General features: G+C 31.4%; 6 protein-coding genes across 10 annotated transcripts in view; 1 reads left to right on the forward strand and 5 right to left on the reverse strand.

Moving 5' to 3' along the window:
• Positions 1-18,745, reverse strand: part of LOC128392822 (uncharacterized) — a 63,926-nt gene that overhangs the window by 11,586 nt on the left and 33,595 nt on the right. The gene's annotated exons all lie outside the window — the stretch shown is intronic.
• LOC128392777 (adiponectin receptor protein 2-like) lies at positions 43-1,615 on the reverse strand. The gene is made up of 4 exons (XM_053352857.1): positions 1,478-1,615; positions 937-1,401; positions 676-863; positions 43-607 (listed from the first exon to the last, which is right to left on the reverse strand). Exons 2-4 carry the CDS (start codon positions 1,374-1,376, stop codon positions 324-326), a joined length of 912 nt encoding a protein of 303 aa, XP_053208832.1. The 5' UTR covers positions 1,377-1,401; positions 1,478-1,615; the 3' UTR covers positions 43-323.
• On the reverse strand, positions 1,545-8,152 carry LOC128392640 (USP6 N-terminal-like protein). 2 transcript variants are annotated; one of them, XM_053352704.1, is made up of 14 exons: positions 7,933-8,152; positions 7,247-7,320; positions 7,013-7,055; positions 6,728-6,908; positions 5,920-6,089; positions 5,778-5,846; positions 5,281-5,335; positions 4,992-5,089; positions 4,735-4,820; positions 4,581-4,657; positions 3,925-4,048; positions 3,613-3,843; positions 2,832-2,919; positions 2,477-2,618 (listed from the first exon to the last, which is right to left on the reverse strand). In XM_053352704.1, the coding sequence occupies exons 1-13, from the start codon at positions 8,005-8,007 to the stop codon at positions 2,871-2,873; spliced, it is 1,332 nt and encodes a 443-aa protein (XP_053208679.1). In that variant the 5' UTR covers positions 8,008-8,152; the 3' UTR covers positions 2,477-2,618; positions 2,832-2,870. The 2 variants fall into 2 exon arrangements, with proteins under 2 accessions (XP_053208672.1, XP_053208679.1); XM_053352697.1 differs by lacking the exon at positions 2,832-2,919 and having other exon boundaries at positions 1,545-2,618.
• On the forward strand, positions 8,321-12,017 carry LOC128392709 (solute carrier family 35 member E1 homolog). The gene is made up of 4 exons (XM_053352782.1): positions 8,321-8,462; positions 8,614-9,786; positions 9,869-9,939; positions 10,953-12,017. Exons 2-4 carry the CDS (start codon positions 9,465-9,467, stop codon positions 11,649-11,651), a joined length of 1,092 nt encoding a protein of 363 aa, XP_053208757.1. The 5' UTR covers positions 8,321-8,462; positions 8,614-9,464; the 3' UTR covers positions 11,652-12,017.
• LOC128392718 (fructose-bisphosphate aldolase A-like) lies at positions 11,986-13,657 on the reverse strand. Its single transcript, XM_053352794.1, has 4 exons — positions 13,501-13,657; positions 13,281-13,416; positions 12,319-13,202; positions 11,986-12,246 (listed from the first exon to the last, which is right to left on the reverse strand). Exons 2-4 carry the CDS (start codon positions 13,390-13,392, stop codon positions 12,187-12,189), a joined length of 1,056 nt encoding a protein of 351 aa, XP_053208769.1. The 5' UTR covers positions 13,393-13,416; positions 13,501-13,657; the 3' UTR covers positions 11,986-12,186.
• Positions 14,972-18,636, reverse strand: LOC128392679 (fructose-bisphosphate aldolase-like). 4 transcript variants are annotated; one of them, XM_053352770.1, is made up of 5 exons: positions 18,467-18,636; positions 17,447-17,605; positions 16,485-17,371; positions 16,167-16,308; positions 14,972-15,774 (listed from the first exon to the last, which is right to left on the reverse strand). In XM_053352770.1, the coding sequence occupies exons 2-4, from the start codon at positions 17,553-17,555 to the stop codon at positions 16,213-16,215; spliced, it is 1,092 nt and encodes a 363-aa protein (XP_053208745.1). In that variant the 5' UTR covers positions 17,556-17,605; positions 18,467-18,636; the 3' UTR covers positions 14,972-15,774; positions 16,167-16,212. The 4 variants fall into 4 exon arrangements, with proteins under 4 accessions (XP_053208745.1, XP_053208722.1, XP_053208737.1 ...); XM_053352747.1 differs by having other exon boundaries at positions 18,392-18,532; XM_053352762.1 differs by lacking the exon at positions 18,467-18,636 and adding an exon at positions 18,143-18,179.

Raw genomic sequence — 18,745 nt, forward strand, 5'->3', positions numbered from 1 at the left:
TACTAATTAATCATTTAATTAGCAACGTGATTAACGCCATCTATTAAAGAGTAAGATTAACATATCATTTTAATTGTTTTCATTTACTGAACAATTAAGTTATATTGGTTAGTTAATTTGAACGGAGAAAAACAAATTAACTTTAATCATTTGATCATTTGAAGTTCTTGATGATAGATTAATTTACAAAATGTTTATTAGAGTTGAATTTAGTTGGATGTTAGTTGATTAAATGTACAATTAAAAGATGAATTTTTGTTTTAATTGAGAACAATTTATACACCAGTTTAATCACTTGGAATTGATTAAAATAGTTTGGACTATTATTTCTCGTTGATTGTTGCTATATGAACAATCATCCGTTCATGAATTATTGCTGCGACGACCACGATCACGTGGAAAAGTTGATGTGAATGTCCGAAAAGGTCAACTGACCCTGGTCGGAATCGTTCAGGTAAACGGAATGAGTAAATAATACCACCGATTAAGTAAATTGTTCCCGTGTAGGTGATGCTGATAATTATTTTACTCGTTTGCGGTTGTGATGATTGACTGAACAATAGAAAGACGGGAATGATTAATGAAAGACCATAGACCATGTAAAGACCTTAGAAAGATAATTGAGAATATTAAATTTAATGAAGACAATTAAGAGAATCAATAATTGTGTCGTACCAGCTCTTTGGCCGCGATTGTTGCGTCCATTGAATCGATCAAGTTGTGTGATAACTGCGACCAAAAAACCACCGAAACAAATGGCATAAACATAGATCGAAGTGTCCACCGTATCCTCGTGGAAGGCATAATAGATCCAGGTCATAAATGATTCGGTGATGAAAACGGTAATTCCAATGTAATCAATTCTAATAAAAAAAGGAGGAAGAAGAAAATTCAATAACAATTAGAAATTATCTTCGCAATTAGTTGATTGTTTACCTTACAAGTAGATCACGAACATAATGTGAATAGCAACAGAATAGATGATAAATAGCTGAACATGTGAACGCAAAAATGGCCGATAAATGGTAAAGTCGCAGGAAAAGATCGTCATTATTGAGCGCTGAACAATTATTTGTACCGTTATATTGACCTACATACAAGGTGAGGAAATAAATTGCGGCCAAAAGATGAGACCAAATCGAAATGGTTTCATTGTGAAGATAACCCAATGAAACTAAACAAGACCAAAAAGACTGATTCGCTGGACGATAACCAGAAGTGACCAGGTCATTATCTTTCAACCAATCGGGTAATTCATTGTAATTAATAAATCGACGTCTTCTTGACCTTAAACTTTCACGGTTGTTGTTATTTCCACATCTTCGAGTTGAATCATTTGTTGACGATGAGGATGATAAAGTTTCCGGTGGATCCATAATAATGGAAACATTATTTAGTTAACTAAATGGGATGAGATTGGGATTCGGTTAATTGTTGACAATTAAACATTTAATTTCTTATAAACCAATTAACTGACCATAAACATATAACTTTCTGTCCATCACTTTTCATCCCGGTCAATTAAAAGATCAATTTTTTTCGTGTTCAACTTGATATCTTGACTTTATTTTGAGTGTTTTTTTTAATTCAATTCTGAATATTGATTTAATTGTTTTTGTTTCTTTTTTGATTGTCTCTTTAAACGTGCACATAAATATAAGAGGTAACATATGATTTTTGTTGTGAATTCTCATTATCTCTTGTATTAGAATTATTGTTTTTCTTTTTAATATCATATTATTATTGTTATTTTATATTATTGTAAATCAATAGTATTATTAGCATTAGAATTGTGAAGATGATGATGATGAAAATGTTGATGAGAATGATGATGATAAGAGATGAGAATCCTGAAAGTATTTTGTAAGGAAGGGAGAAAGAGAGAGAGAGAGAAAAAAAATTCTTTCTATTAAAACAAATAATCAAAAAGTGATCGATTTTGTTTTCTCCTTTCAAATATTTCATCGGGATCGTTGAAATTGTACACAACTGTTTGTTTGTTAATTGCTGTAGATGATGATGATGGCGGTAGTGATGATGATGAGCTTTAGACAATCAGTTAATTGAGTTGACAATCAATCGATTGTAAGTATGAGTTTACTGTAGATTAGGTTTTGTTGGCCGAGATTGTGAGTAAATGTTGGATTTCATTGGGGGAAATTCAACTGATCCGGTAACGAGTTATTTCTTGTCTTGTTTGTTGTTGATCTTATTTTCTTGATAATGATGATGTTACTTTTTGGTATGATGTTTGGTAGAGATTAAGATGAGAAGGTGAGAGAAAGAGAGAGAGATGAGAAGAGTGTTTTTGAAAAAGGATATTGACTGACAAGGATGGAAAAGTTTTCTTTTATAGCCCATTTTGATATTCTTATTGTGATTATGATTAACAACCAAACAGATATTAGAAATCAGCAAATTATTAGATGAGGTGAGAAATCATTCTACTGTTGTTGATTGGCTAGCTTAAGGTGATTTGTAATTTGAAATATCCTCGCTGATCAGAGTTTGTTGTTAACTCGCTCAGTCTCTTGGCAGCTTCGATGCTTTCATTGATATCTACATTATCGTAAATGGAGCAGGATCTTTGAATTTTACAGAAATCATTAACTTCCACACTGTAAAGAAAAGAAAAGAGGGAAAACATTGATTAGTTGAAATCAAATTAAAAGTAGAAAATAACAATGAAGACAATCACAGTCACAATAAAGGGGAAAAAAATATAAACAAGAAGCAAATTTGAAATAAGAATTGGACAAACATCGATCAATACATATAAAACTATTCTTTTTGTTTTCTAGACACTAAAGTTATTATGAACTTCTTATTACTATTTGAGAAGCAGTAGCTTCATGATGAATAGATGAGATTCAGGGTCCATCATCTTTCCTCTTTTCTTCAGGATTATGAACTTTGCGACTAATGGAGCAGCAATAAGAACAAGTTTGAAAAGAAAGAGAAAGAAAGATATTGAAGATTAGGAAGGATAAGTTTTCATAGTTTCGCTTTTCTTTTGATAGAAAAACACTGATTAATCAATCGATCTAAATCATTGTGGAAGATGAATTAAATTATCATGAATCTTTGGGTTTTAACAGTTCAAATAACAGCAACAAAAAAAACTGTTTTCATCATTCAATCCAACCATCATCATCTTCGTAATGATATCGGCAGGATATTAATTACTCTATTTAAATCTCTCACTTAACTTTCACTAAACTGAAAGATGTGATTAACATGTTTATAACAGAGAAATGAGACAGTTTATGTTACTGAGCAATTATTTTGAATTAGATTGTAACGATTATCATAGACTAAAACTAGATAAGGTTAGAAACTGAGCTTGAAGATGAGACACATGATTGCTTTTCCATCATTCACATTTAACATGAATTCATGATCTTTTTTTTCTCGTTGCTTGTTTGATGTTACTTTAATATCCTTTTCTATTTTCCTGTCATTTGCTTTAAAATTTTCCATTGGATTATGTGTATATTAAGACTTTTTTTCACTTTGAACGATTGTTTATCGGGTCTGATTCTTTTTTTCTTTCTTTCTGTAATTATCTTTCTCTCTTATGGTTCATTGTGTTCATGGTGGAAGAAAACATACTCATCCAGCTCAGAGTTTTCCAATTCATTTTGATCCACTTCACTACTTGTACGAGAGGTTTGAGCCAATGATACGGAATCAGAGTTTTTCAGATTAATACTGCCGGCAATACTACGATCATCATTTCCCGTCATTATTGATGCATTATCTGCCTGTAATAACATTCCGAATGGTCTGGTTGGTTTCTCAGCATCGGTGTTGTTTTTGGGTGGTGATTCCATCTTTTGTTTTCTAAGGGTTGAGATGATACAAGAGAGTGAATGAGAGAAGGGTTAATAACAATAAAAGACGGAAATTGAAATTAAAGTTTACCTTAATTCGGTTATAGCAATTTGAAGCTCACGAATGGCCTGGTCATCTAGATATCCGAAATCTTTTTCCAAATCGATTTGTAGGAATGCTATTAGATCTTCCATACTCTTTTCGAGAATGGATCCTAGGTGATAAAAGATGATGGAAAAATAAATAAAAGATTAATAATAATCCGAATGAAAACAAATTCGCAACAGATTAAGTGTTAAAATTCAGCGATTAACTTGATAAAATTTTGGCAAAGTTCCAGTTACACACTCACTAGAACTTGCGAAAGAAAATTATTGAACTAAAACTGTTCTTTTTTTTCAACTAATTAGCAAGGGAAAAAATCGAAAACTAAACCAATCTGAACTTGGAGAAAGTGTATAAACAGTTGATAGAATCAGGTGAAGGTGGAAAAAATTAGAGATAAACTGAATTACGGTGTTGAGATAAACATGATCGATAATGTGACAGAAAAAAACTATTGAAAATTAGTATGAACTGAGGTAAAGTCGAAAGTGAAATACTGGTAAACCTAAACATTTATCAACAATTAACAAGGTCTCACTTTTTAAATTGATCAATGAATAAAGTGTAAATTATCAATAATCTATTGGTAATTAATATTTAAATTGAAAAATGGTGATAATTAATGGAAAAACAATTCGTACTTTTGTGTAATTTAAGGAGAGTATAACTGAAACAGGTAAGTATTATCTCGCCATCTAACATGAAGCAATCCCAAATCCTATGATATAAATAAAAGATTAAAATAATTAAATTGATTAAATATGACTGGTAAAGGTAATTAAATAGGTGATTTACCTTAATGTTAAAGAGAAAGGGACTCGGTCGAGGAAACATTGGAAAAACCATTTAAGAGTATATAAAGTAGCATTGATGTCAAATTTCTGGTACAAAAGGGTAGTAAAAAAGATGAACATGATTAAGAAAAAAGTTCTGATTAGAAATGATAAATGTAATGGTAGCAAATTGTGGTAATGATCATGATAATGATTATGAGTAATTTGATTCAATTGAAGAGTTAAATTGAAAAGAAAGAGAGTATAATTTAAATTTACCTTAAAATGCTTATAAACTCGTGGGAGGAATTTTTTAAGAATTTTATCATGATGATCAGCAAATCGCGACAATTTAGGAAAACCGTCAATGAAAAACCCTAAATAATAATAATAATGAGAAAATTAATAATTAGAGTTAAATGGGCAGAATAAACATGCGATGATTTAATGTAAAGTTCAACATGGAGATGATAATTAAACAAGATGAGGAGAAAATAGTTTGTCATAAAAGTAAAGATTTAGTTGAAGTGTGATTTAGATTGTGATTAAATTGTAACAATTAACTTACCATGCATAGCATACTTTTCTCCTGACATGAGACGATCTAATGACCAGAATGCATCCTGGTTATGGTGTGGGTTTGATTCGTGAAGATACAAAAAGATGAACAAGAAAATAAATAAAGGAAATCATGATTAGTCTCAATAATAACCATGAATTAAACGTAAATCTAATGTCAATGCTATTGGATTATGATGATTTTTGTTGAATGGAAATTTTTTTTTTGAAAGATGAAAGATAATTTATCTAAATAGGTAAAAGATTGAGTGAATGATTAAAGGTTGTCAATGGATTGTCATCATTAGAGAAAATAAAATAATAAATGGTTGATAATATTTGGATTAAAATGATAAATTAAACGGTAAAACAAAAAGGAGAGAAAGATTAATTAATTATAGGGTTATTATTATTATTATTATTATTATAGATGATAGAAAAATTTTCAATATCAAGGAAATTAAGAAATGTTGATGATAGTATTTGAGTTAATTACTAATCTCTTACCTCCTCATTAGATGTGTACATCAATAGGAGGGCAGCGATCTGAGACATTCCTTGAGTATAGCCGATTTCCTGTAATCAGAATGGAAGATGAAATTAGTTAATTGTTGAAATGAACTTTTTGTTTCCATCATTTTCACATTACCTTATTGTACACACTGTAAGCAACAAGAATTCTGAACAATTCTTGTTGTTTTGCATTAAATCTGTCACGAAACATATCATTGTTTCGAAAGGTCCGGTTTATATCTAAATCAATTTGTCTGATATCTTTGGAGTTATAAAGACCATATTCAAGAAGCTCTTGGTATCGACCTGTAGGTGATGAAAGAAATAAAATTATAAGGATTAGAAGATGATTAGAGATTAAAGATATTTTCCTATGATTCAATTGTTTTTCAGCGATTATTTTCACAGATTATATGAGAGACTGAAGAAACTAACATGCATCTCGGTAATCAGGGTGAGATAATCTGTAGTTTTTTTTTTCATTAACAATATATAAACTTGGAAGGTCTGAATTCAAGGCTATTAATATATATATATTTACAATTATTATTATTACTTCAAAGCTAATCCTTATTACTTTAACTGGTATAGATTGTTAAGTGAACCGTCCCATAGAAAGCAGAGTAAAAGTTAACAGGGGCGAAAGTATTTCCAACAACAACACATAAAATAGTTGATAACGTTAATTATCAGAAAATTGTATCAACAGATAACATGACATATATCACCTGAATAAAACACCTCAATCATCAAATTGATATTCAATTGCTATACACAGTAAACATAGAGTTTAAAGTGAGAGAGAAAAACACTGATTATGTATGTACACTGGTTTGGAATAGATAATCAATGGAATAGCGATTCGGTGTGAATGTCGAAATGGAAATGGTTCTAATGTTTCAAATTGGGGAAAAAAAAGATGAATGGGAAACGATGAGTTGTACCTTCTTGCTCCTTTTTCACTTGAGGTACTTCCATTAATCTGGTCCATACTTCACCACGAAGTGAATTGGGTATACCTTTGTAGACTCTTTTTCTTAATTTTTCATTATTCGGAAAATATTTGTCCCATTGTTCTAACATTTTAAGCCATTTATTTGTTCGAGAGATCTCTTTTTGTCGAACCTAAAATACAACCATGGAAAAGAAAATGAGAAAATAAGTTCAATATATTGAAATATGAAGACATTTTCTATCAAAAAAGTAAATCAATAGAATCAATCAATTACCTTAGCTTCATGTTTACTTAATCGAGGTGGAAGTTGTTGATCACTGTTAATTTGTAGCAAGAAAAAAGGTAGAAAGAGAGAAGAGTTAAAATGAAATAGTCAGCGAAAGAGATCAAGTGTAGAAAGAAAGAGAGGGAGAGAGAACAAGAATCAATCAACAGTTAAAATCCGTGAACGATCAAAATATGCCAAAGGCGATTCCTGGTTAACTGTTGAGCCTTCAACGGAACTTACTGGATGAATCCATAACGGTCCGTGAAAAGGACCAGGTTTTGTGGATCTTCCCAATCACCAATCTGATCTCGAATCTATGGGAAGAGAAAAAGCAAAAATAGCGATTAATCATCTCTCATCCTGGATAATGTTGAAATGAGATTTGGGGAACATTATAATGTTCCAGAAATACAGTTGTTGACTGTTAACATAAAACAGAACAAATTAAAAAACGAGTTAAGTGGTGATTTTGATGAAAACAAACAAGGAAGTTGATGAAAGAGAATAGGAGAAAATCTACAATGTGAGAGAATCAAGTCCAAGGTAAAAGGTAATTTCTTATTTTCACATATCCAAACAGGATAGAGAGACAAAGGTGAGAAACCATAGGTTGATGGAAAGGAAAAAAATTAAAATAAAGCCTAATCAAGATGGAAAAAAAGGAGAAACAAGAGATGTAAAGATTAACCCCAAGTGACAAGCAAAAAGGATGCAAATGATATAAGCACAACACCCGAAAAAAAAAGAGGTTGTTTTCTTATCAGTTACATATTTTTCTCTTGGTGATGTAACGAATAATGAATCATAGTGATGATGATATAGAATAATAGTGATAATAAATAAGAGAATAGAACAAAAATTACTCAAGAATAAAAAGAAAAAAAAATTGAAATAAACAAGAAAATCCATCAAGATAATTCTCTTACCTTTTCTCTTCCTTTTGTGTATCTTTCAACGATTGTCCGACGTTCCTCATCGGGATCAATTCGGTGTTCATCCATTCATCTGATTGTACTCATAAATAGATTGAAATTGAAAATTACACCAATTAAAGTAATAAATAAGAAAATTTAATTTCACAAGAGATTATTAAACCCAAAAAGAAAATAAAAACAAATTAACTAACAAAAAAAATCCAAGTGAGAGATAAAAACATCAGAATTGAAGTGAACAAAAAAATAAAAAGCTCATCAGAGATTCGATACATCGAATTACACAATCGATAGTAGCCGATATTCGAAAAGATATTTTCGGATCGGATACTTGAGATATTCTGTCAATTGAATGTAAACAATTCGGTTGCATTTTTGTTTCTGATTAAAATTGTTATTCTCACAATTTTAATTGTTTAATTGTCATTATTTTCATCATGGTTGCTTCTTCCAAGGTTACACGTGTCATTGATCGAAGGGATGTCCACCCATTGTTGCAAATGCTTCGACAATGGTTTTATGGTGTAAGTATTTTCTTCCTTTGCCCTTGGAAAGGTTGATTTTTTTTTCTATTTTTTTTCACTTTAATTACGGTTAATTTATATCCTTTTCTAATGAATTTCTTTTTTCTTATCAATTTACACACTTACGTTGATTCATTGATACACTTTCTAGAGACCTTACAAAAGTCAAACAAGATGGAGGGAAGATTTATCACCCAAACCAGCTGATCCTTTAAAGAAGTAAAAAGAACCAAATTGGTTTTGGAAAAAACAAAATGTTCGATGATAGAAATCAAACCATTGATCATTCTAACATTTTCTTTCATCATGTACACAATGGTAGTTAATCTAAAAAAAATGGTTATTGTAATCTGAAGTATAATTACAATTGATTGTAATTAAAAGCAAAATCCAAATTAAAAGACTAAATAATTTAACCTTTTAACTGAATTTTGTCTGCGCCTGTGCATCGGTTCATGTGTTGGTTACGTGGTTAAAGTTAACATTTTCATTGTGATGTTCAGTTGATTGTCCCAATTTTGTTGTCACTTAAATGTTTCAATTTCTAATTGTGATTAGATTTTCTAAATTCTATCAAATCAACCAAGAGAATGTAACACTTTCCATCTCCCGTGGCAATTAATTCCAATTGTTTTCCAATTGATTGTTTCAACCATTTACAAAGAAATCATGTCAACACTTTTAAATAATCAATTACTGGTTAAATCTTATTCTTTACTAATTACTTAACTAACTTAATTTCTTCCAATCAAAAGTGAATCCAATTTAAATGGTTTACCTTGTGAATATCCAACCAGAAGAAATAATTTCATCTCATAAAAAATTCTTAACCATCAGTGTAAACAATTGGCAATTGGTTTTCTCTATACAAACAGAATAAGAAAATTCTATTCTCATCTCAACATAATCACCATCATCACCAACCTAAAGGAATATTCTACTTTGTTATTTTTCGTTGTTAATTCTATTCTACAATCTCTTATTTACACAATTCTAAATAAGATGAGAATGTTGCCAAAAAATGAGCTCATCATTGTGATATTATGTATATTGTGGTACACCGTTTCCTCGAGCAATGCGATCGTCAGTAAAACCATTTTATCTCATTTTCCATTCCCGATGACAGTTTCCATTGTACAATTATCGTCAATCTATTTCTTCCTTAAACCAATTCTCATGTATCTCAAAGCAAGTGAGAAACAAGTAACATTTGAGAGGCGATATTTTTGGAGAATGATAATTCCTCTGGCATTGGGTAAATTTGCTGCTGCTCTCTCATCACACATCTCAATTTGGAAGGTTCCAATTAGCTATTCACATACAGGTAATCAAATTTATCATTTTCATCATAATTGCCCACGGAACAATTTAACTAATCATCTATTTTCTTTCATTCTCTCATACAGTCAAATCAACAATGCCATTGTTTGTAATATTTTTGTCTCGGTTAATCAATGGAGAAAAACAGTCAACCAAAGTAAGCAATTAACTTCCTGTGTATTTGCTTATGACAATTCAAATCCTGTCCTGCCATTTTTCAACTGGATTCAATTACTATTATATTATTATCGTTCACCTTAAATTCAGCTAGTCCAAGGATCTATTGTAAAGGCTTAATCAATTTCCAGTTTGCTTGATTTATAACAAAATTAATCATGTTTCAAGTTGCTCTTTATCATTTCTAATGGCAGATATTGTATTCAATTTAGTATTCATCTAACAACAATCAGTCCAAGATGTCCCGAGTTAACCAATTAACCAACAAGCAATTATATTTTTCAGTTTACTTTTACTTTTTTTAATACTGATATCATCTAATTGATAATTAACTGTGTTAATACAATTATTTGTGCTTCGAGCAACAATATCTTTTTTTAAAAAAATGCTTATATAGTAGAGAGATTTTCTTTAAAAAATCAGCTCAATCAGCACCTCAAGAACGTGTTTGGGTTAAATTGTTACGATGTGAATCCATTTGAATCAACTGAATCAACTAAATCAACTTCAACTGTAGTCGTTTGCTCAAATAATTCCCGTTAAATCATCAAACTGGTTTCAAATTGTTCTCTTCCTATTCAACTCTCCTTCTGTTTCTCCTTTTAACTTAATCAAAAATCACTGATTGTTATGAGTGAAACTGTTTCATTCATTATTATATTTGGAATGAGCCATTTTTAATTATCTCTTCTCATGACATCAATAAGTTCTGATGATCATCTTAAATTTTGTATCATTTTCCATTGGATTATTGTGGCGAAAAGAGTTGATTGAACTTGAGAAGGAAAAAAAAAATTTTCTCTCCTTCATTGACGATGATGACAAACAGCATCTTGATTGTCTCACAATTTCTTAATCACAATCAACAAGCAATAACAATCTCAATAGTCAATCAATTGATTCTACTAAATTTTTTCTTCTCCCTTCATCTTTAACTTAATCACAGAAAACTAATGATAACAATTTATCTGTTTTTCTTACCATTTCTTTTAGGTCTATCTATCAATCATCCCAATTGTCGTCGGTGTTTCCATTGCAACCGTAACTGAATTAAACTTCAATGCAATCGGATTAACATTTGCACTTCTATCAGCATTTATCGTCTCCCTGTTGAATATATTTTCCAAGAACGTGATGAAGGAGAAACCAGGTCTCCATCATTTAGCTCTTCTCTCAATCATCTCTAAATACGCATTCATAATCTCAATACCAACCTGGATTTACATGGATGTATTCACGATAATTAAAACATCAAATGAAAGTCCACCCCATTTATATGGTTATCTAATTCTGGATGGTTTTCTCACCTCTCTTCAGAATATAATTGCTTTCACTGTTCTCTCCCTGGTTTCACCTTTAACCTACAGTGTTGCCAATAGCTCCAAGAGAATTGCAGTTATAATTGTTAGTCTAATTACGATGAAAAATCCGATAACCTTTACTAATCTATTCGGTATGTGTACTGCTGTAACGGGTGTCCTATTGTATAATAGAGCCAAACATGAGCAGAATGTCATAAAACACAGTTTACCTGTTTACTCAAAGATGAATGGCTCAATCAATGGTTCAGTTAACGGTTCAATTAACGGTTCCATCAATGGTTCAACGGTTAATGGAAACGCTTTACTCAATAATGGTTTAATGATGAACGGACATAAATCCTATGGACCCACTTATGTGCGCTATTATTGACCGATAATTAATAGTTATGATACTTAAATTGTATTCTCTGTACCATATATTATATATATATATACACTTCTCATGATACAGAAAGAATCATGTTCTGTGTTCATTGTGAAAGAGAAAAGAATTTTTTTTTTCGTTAATTATTGTAATTTAAATTGAAATTTCGAGCAAATTGTTTCTTGTTTTTCTCTCGCAACTTTGTGATTATGTTTTAACTAAATAGTCCAAAAATCATTTGCAATATTTACATTGTTTACCTGAGAGAAAAGTATCTCCAGAATAATGATATTCTCATTTGACCAGGAAATTAAATTTAAGAATAAAAATTAACTCACAATTAGTGTTAATTTTTTATTTGCAATTCGAAAACTTTTGTTATTTTAGTTTTTTTTTCATTTAGATTGAAATCGAAATGATCATCAAACGATTCGATTTCGTTGTTTAGTTTTAAATGGTCATTGGAATGAATTTATTCCCATGGTTACAGCGATTTCATGGTTTCATCTCATTCTCGTGATAACAATTAGCTTGATTAGTTTTAAGCAAATGTTGGAATTGACCCTGGAATATATTTACCCAAAGAAGCCAAACTGTTTGCCTGTGGAATTAAAATAAAATTTGATTGGATTAATTGGTGAGAAAATGGACTTAAAGTGATTATCGAACTTACTTCACATCGTTTGATGAAGATTTCCTGAGCTGCAACAATCTCTGAATGATTAGTGGACCAGACATTCTGAGCACTGGCCTGAAGAGCGCGTCCATAGCAGAAAGTTAGAGCCCATGGTTTAGGTCCTGGCGCTTGATTGATGGCGTTCAAGTTTATCGACGATTCCTCCTCAGATTGACCTCCTGATAGAAAGCCGACTCCTGGAACAGCGGGAGGAACAGTTCGTGATAAAGCCTCAACTGTGGCGATAGCAGCTCGTTCAGCGGTGACTTGTTCGTTAGATGAGCGACCTGGAAGTACCATGTTGGTCTTAAGGATAACACCTTCCAAGTGAACGTGATGGTCAACAAGAGCCTTAAAAGTTGCTGACCAAATCTCTTCCATTACCTTTTGGCATCGATCCAAAGTGAAATTACCTTGAATTGAGACATCAGGCTCAACGATTGGCACTAAACCGGCCTGTTGGGACAACAGAGCGTATCTGGCAAGTGTGTGGACATTTTCTTGAATGGCCAATGACGAGGGTGTGGTGTCGGTTATTGAAAAAGCCGCTCGCCATTTAGCAAAACGTATTCCCAAATTGTAGTAGTTTTGACAACGAGCTTTCAAATCATCGAGACCTTGAGTTGCGGTCTCACCTGGAAAACCTTGTAAATCGACAAGACCCAAATCAGCCTGAACTCCAGATAAAACACCTTTGGACAGCAGATATTCGGGAAAAGGGACTCCGTCATTCGTTTTATGATAAACGGTCTCATCGTACATTATGGCACCGCTAATATATTTCTCGATTCCCGGTGATGTGTACAAGAGTTGCCGATAAAATCGTCGACTCTCCGCTCCAATTGGAATACCAAATCCAACAAATCTCTTATCAATATCACCTAAATCACCACGAACACAAATTTAATCATTAAAATTTTCCCACTAATCAACAACAATACCAAATTAAACTCTCTTACCTGGTAAATCATCAGTGGCCAAAATACCTTTACCTTTGGTTACCAATTGTAAGGCTGTTTGAGTCAACTGATTTCTCAAATCTTCGGGAAGATATTCAAATTTACCTGCCATTCTGACAATTCAGCAAATCAAATTCTGTAAGAAATTAACGCAAATTAACAAATGATTAAAGTTTGCAAAACAATTTACTGTCAAATCACAATGAAAATTAACAATTACCTTGAACAAGCAAAAAGTTATGATCACAATTAACAATGTTAACCAAACCTGGATAACTGGTAAAGTAACATTCAATTTAAGATGAATTCAAATATTAATCATTACAATTTAACTCCTCTTTTTATCTTCCAAATCTTATCATCTCTCTCCTTGATTTCTTGGTATTTTCTTTCATGATTATCCACATCATCCTCATCATCTTCATCTTCATCATCATCATCATCACTTATCCTCCTCCTCTTTTCTTGTTCACCTCATCATCTTAACTTGATCCCCACTGAGGTTGATTATCATCTATGGACAAATAGTCATGGTGATTATCAAATAAGCAAAATGTTGCATTCCAACAATTTAAATTGCAAACCAAAGTGAGACGATAATCAATGTCTATGGGACATAAAAGGAGCTCGTGATTTAAGTGATTTACAGCCTACAATCAATATTAATCATAATTGATCAATATCCTTACCTGTTGTAAATTCAAGTCTATTTTTAATTGTCTGTCAACTCAAAGAGGTTTTTTTTTCATAACAATCAAACTGATTAGTTGATCAACGTTTTGACAAACAAATCACGATTCAACTTTTTTGATTGTTATTAAGTTCACAGTGGTTAATTGTTGGGAATCTAGAAATTCATCCCGATCAACTATCAATACATATACGAAAATTATTTGTTGATTGTAATCAAATTAATCCACAAATCTTTGATTATCATTATTAGCATAATAAACTAATTTATTGTTTCAATTTAATCTAATCCAGTTAGCTTTGATTAGAATGATTTAATTGCAAGTAATTAAAGAAATTAAATCATTTCAATTCATTATTTAAACTATACAAAGTTGCTATTCAAGTAATTGAATTGATAACAAGTTTAATCAATGAAATTTAATTGTTACCATTTTCTTAAACTGGATATGTTATTAAATAATTCAATTAAATTTGATCATAATCAATATAAGATGTTACATCAACAATTAACGTCACTAAATGATGTAAATGATTTACTGATGATCAGGAGTTAATTTATTACTGGTTTAACTAAATACTACAAAGGATATTCATTAATTGAGGAGAGTTTATGATTTAATTGGTGAAATTAATTGTTAGAAATCAATGGAATCACAAATTCACAGAAACAGAAAGTTGATTAAAACAATAAACAAACCATTGTGTCCGTGATTAAACATTATTGTTAATCAACAATTCAGTTTCTAGGGTTAAATAGTTTCAAGGATAATCAAAATAATCAAGGTTATCAATTGATTACATGTAACAACAATTACCTAATACTTAGCAACAAAAGTTAATCATTCTTATAAAACTCAAGCTCTTATGGTCAAGTAATTAAATTGTTCAATCAATTAAATTACTTTTAACGGTTAATTTAAATTACTTTTCACTAAATTTTCTCAATTGAGTAATTAGATCTTGATTAGAAAGGTAATACAATATATACATACAATTAGTTAATTTGATAATTTAAGATTTAATTTTCAGAAAAAATCTAATACACTCAATGTTTAAACAGAGAAAAATATGAAACTAATCAAAGTTAATTTGATTTGTTTAAATTAGTTTTCTTTTCGATGATTCCACCAACAAAACTGATCATTTTAAAGATGATTTAGGAGAAACAATTAGCAGGTAAAATTTCAATTAATCGATGATGACGATAAAGGAAAGTATCAGAAAAAAAAGAAATCAATAGATTAATAATGATGATTAAATGTAGACCAATTGATTAATTAGTGACCCAATTACAAGAAGTCAACCAAGGGTATTTGTCCATTTTTCCATGTCAAGTTTACCTTTGGTTAATTGTAGTTACAGGTTTACCATTTACTTTTGATTAATAACTCAGATCGATATAACAGAATAGAGAAATAAGATGACATATTGCTTGAAATGGTTAACAATTAAAGGGGCAAAAAGGCGTGAAGATTATGATTAAAAATAGATTGGCAACGATTGAAATGATTAACGAAATCTAAATAGAAACTAACAAAAAAGAAACGATCGAAAAGGAAAAGGAAATAAACAATAAGCTAAACTTGTGGTTCGTGAGCGGTGGGAAAGAAACAGAAAACAAATGGTCAAACATGAATAATAATAAGTGTATAAACTAGAAACAGTGTTAACTATTGTTGTTAAGTTGATTGTTAGGAAAATGATTAAATCAATAAGCATGATTTTTGATGAAAAGTCCTTCACCAGCAGCAGCTCCAGCGATACCACCATCATATTGACCAAGTGATGCCAAACTGTTAGCCTGTTGGTCAGCAGGGAAAAAAAGAGATTGAAAATCAATATTAGTCAATAAGAATTAGCAGAAATAATTAACATGTTAGTTGACACAATTTTGTACAAATATCAACAAGACGAGAGAGAAAGTTCAAGGTGAAAGTTGACCCAAAGTGAACAGAATTGGGTTAAGGGGTTAAATTGTTTGAGAAATTAACGGAATTAGTAACAAAAGCGAAAGGGAAACGAGTGAAAACCCAAAGCAACATGAAGAGAGTTTGAAACAATTGTTGCTTTAATCCCGACAAAGAATTAAAATTAATCAACCAGAAAAAAAACCAACACCAGATAATCAATTAACAGATAGAATTTGAAACAATACAAATAAGTATAAATTAAAGACTTATTATTATGTTTTACCCTAGAAAATGGTAAATTATCGTGAGCGCAATTAACTGAGTTAAATCTAATATTTGTGAGAAGCAACAAAATTAGATGAAACCGAAGCCAAACTAGGAATGGAACCAGCTTGATATTGGCCGACGCAGGCTAAACCATTAGCCTAAATTGTTCAATATTATAGTTGCAGTTAAGGATAATTGATGGGAGAAATTTAGAAATTAAAAGGTAAAATTATGCAATAAAGGTAGAAAATGGAGAATAAAAAAAGAGAGAGGAAAGTAGGAAAAGAAAACAGGATATCCAAGTATTCATGTACTTGAATTGATCTTTACTGACCTGAGCCCGTTTAAGGAATTCAGCTTGTCCAGCTCCAATATTTTCCTTCTTACCAGACCAAGCTTTAAGGGCGCTGGCCTGTAAGGCGCGACCATAGCTAAAGGTAAGAGCCCAAGGTTTCTTGGCGGCCAATTTGTTGATTGCGTTCAAATTAACTGAAGCTTCTTCCTCCGATTGTCCCCCTGAGAGGAAAACAACACCAGGCATAGCGGGTGGTACAGTTCGTTGAAGAGCAGTAACAGTAGCCAGAGCAACTTGTTCGGGTGTAGCCTTGGCGGAAGCGGATTGTCCAGAGGTAACCATATTTGGCTTGAGCAAAGTACCTTCAAGATAAACATTATGATCACTAAGAGCCTTGTAAACAGCGGCTAATACTTTCTCGGTGACCTTTTGACATCTTTCCAAGGTGTGATCACCATCAGGTAAGATTTCAGGTTCAACAATTGGTACCAAACCAGCCTGTTGACAACAGGTAGCATAACGAGCCAGAACATTGGCATTTTCCAAAATGGCCAATGGTGATGGTGTATGTTTACCGATTTTAAGGACACATCGCCATTTAGCAAATCGACAACCAGCATCGAAATATTTTTTACACCGTTTGGACAAATCATCTAAACCTTGGGTGGTTGATTCACCTTCGGTACCTTGAAGATCAACAACACCAGTGTCTACTTTAATTCCGGGAATGATTCCTCTGCTTTTCAATAGATCGGGAAATGGTGTACCATCATCGGCTTTTTGGTAAACAGTTTCATCAAATAAAATGACACCGCTAATGAATTTGGGCATATCATCATTACTGGTGAATAATAATTGACGGTAAGTACGACGATTCTCCTCATTGTTTTCCACTCCAATGTTTTGAAGTCGCTTTCCCATGGTACCTGAAAAAAAGAGTAAAAATTTACAATTAGAAAAAAATTCACAATGAAAATGAACATTTCCACAATTATCCTTACCGGTTGATTCATCGGCGGCCAGGATACCCTTGCCAGGGGCAACAATGGCATCAGCAGTAGCTTTCAAAGCTTTTTGTAATTCAAGAGGAAGATATTCAAAGTAGGCCATTTTTGAAGAAAAAGATGAAGTGGATGAAGATCTTTTCTTTAGACGAGTTACTGTAATTGTGAATAGAAAAGGAAGAAAAAAAAAATTAGCAAAGAAAACAGTTAATGATTAAGGTGATAAAATGAAGGGAAACACCAAGAAATCATAAAGAAATCAATTGCTTATTGGTGGAAAATTGTTGAAGATGATTAAGTTGATTATTGAATTGCTGTTTAACTCGATTATAATTGTCTATCTAAATTATCTTATTTTCTCTTATGACAAAAATCCAAAAACATTATTAACTATTTGGTGCGAAGGTTAATCAGATAGCAAGAAGATAATCATCTTTATAAGAAATGGAAAATAAGATTAAATGAGAATGAGAAACAAATAATGTGATAATAATTATGTTGATGGAGAAATAAAAAAAAGGAAATAAAAAGAATCGAAATTAAAACATAATAATTAGTGATGAGAATTGAATCAACAGGGAAAAAAAGTCATCTTCAAGGTTATCACCAATAAGCAATTCTTTTCATCATGTAGAGAGAATAGAAAATGATTCAATGGTGAATGTTGATTAAGTCATTTGAGAAAATTTTTACATGATCGAGATATTCTTCCCATCTTGATGAATAATAGATAATCTTCTAAATCTCAGGGAACAATTAGAATCAAGAGCAATTAATGAAATAATAAGAAAAAGAAAATAAATTAAAAGCAAAACATTGGATATTGAAGCTCTTTAGCTTTTCCAAAGGGTTAGAATAGAAGAAGAGAAAGAAAAAAAAGAGAAACAACAATTAACCTTAATCAACATTTACCCGATTGATTGTTGTGTTTGGGATACTAACAATTTTGGATTAATGGACAACATATCATTTTTAATAGTCAAAGTGTTAATAGAATAATAGATTAAATTGACTTACCTTAAATAAGAATCAAGAGAAACACAATTTGCAAGGGCAATCGGTTAACCAGAAGCAAGAACACAAATGATGTAAAAGACAAGGGAGGTTACATACTTGGTGGAAGATGCGCTCTTATGGTTAACTTTTTTGTTCGTTTCATTTCAATTTGTTGGAACAATTAAATTCATCCATCATTTGGTTTGATTGTCACAGAGAATTGAACAATTTTCTAGATAATTAAGAGAAAAAGAAATTTGATTCTTCAGGTTAATTGGTTGAGAAAAGAGGAGAGCTAAA

This window comes from Panonychus citri, unplaced genomic scaffold, assembly GCF_014898815.1.
Source record: "Panonychus citri isolate SS breed McGregor unplaced genomic scaffold, ASM1489881v1 Contig00011, whole genome shotgun sequence".
Lineage (NCBI taxonomy): Eukaryota > Metazoa > Arthropoda > Arachnida > Trombidiformes > Tetranychidae > Panonychus > Panonychus citri.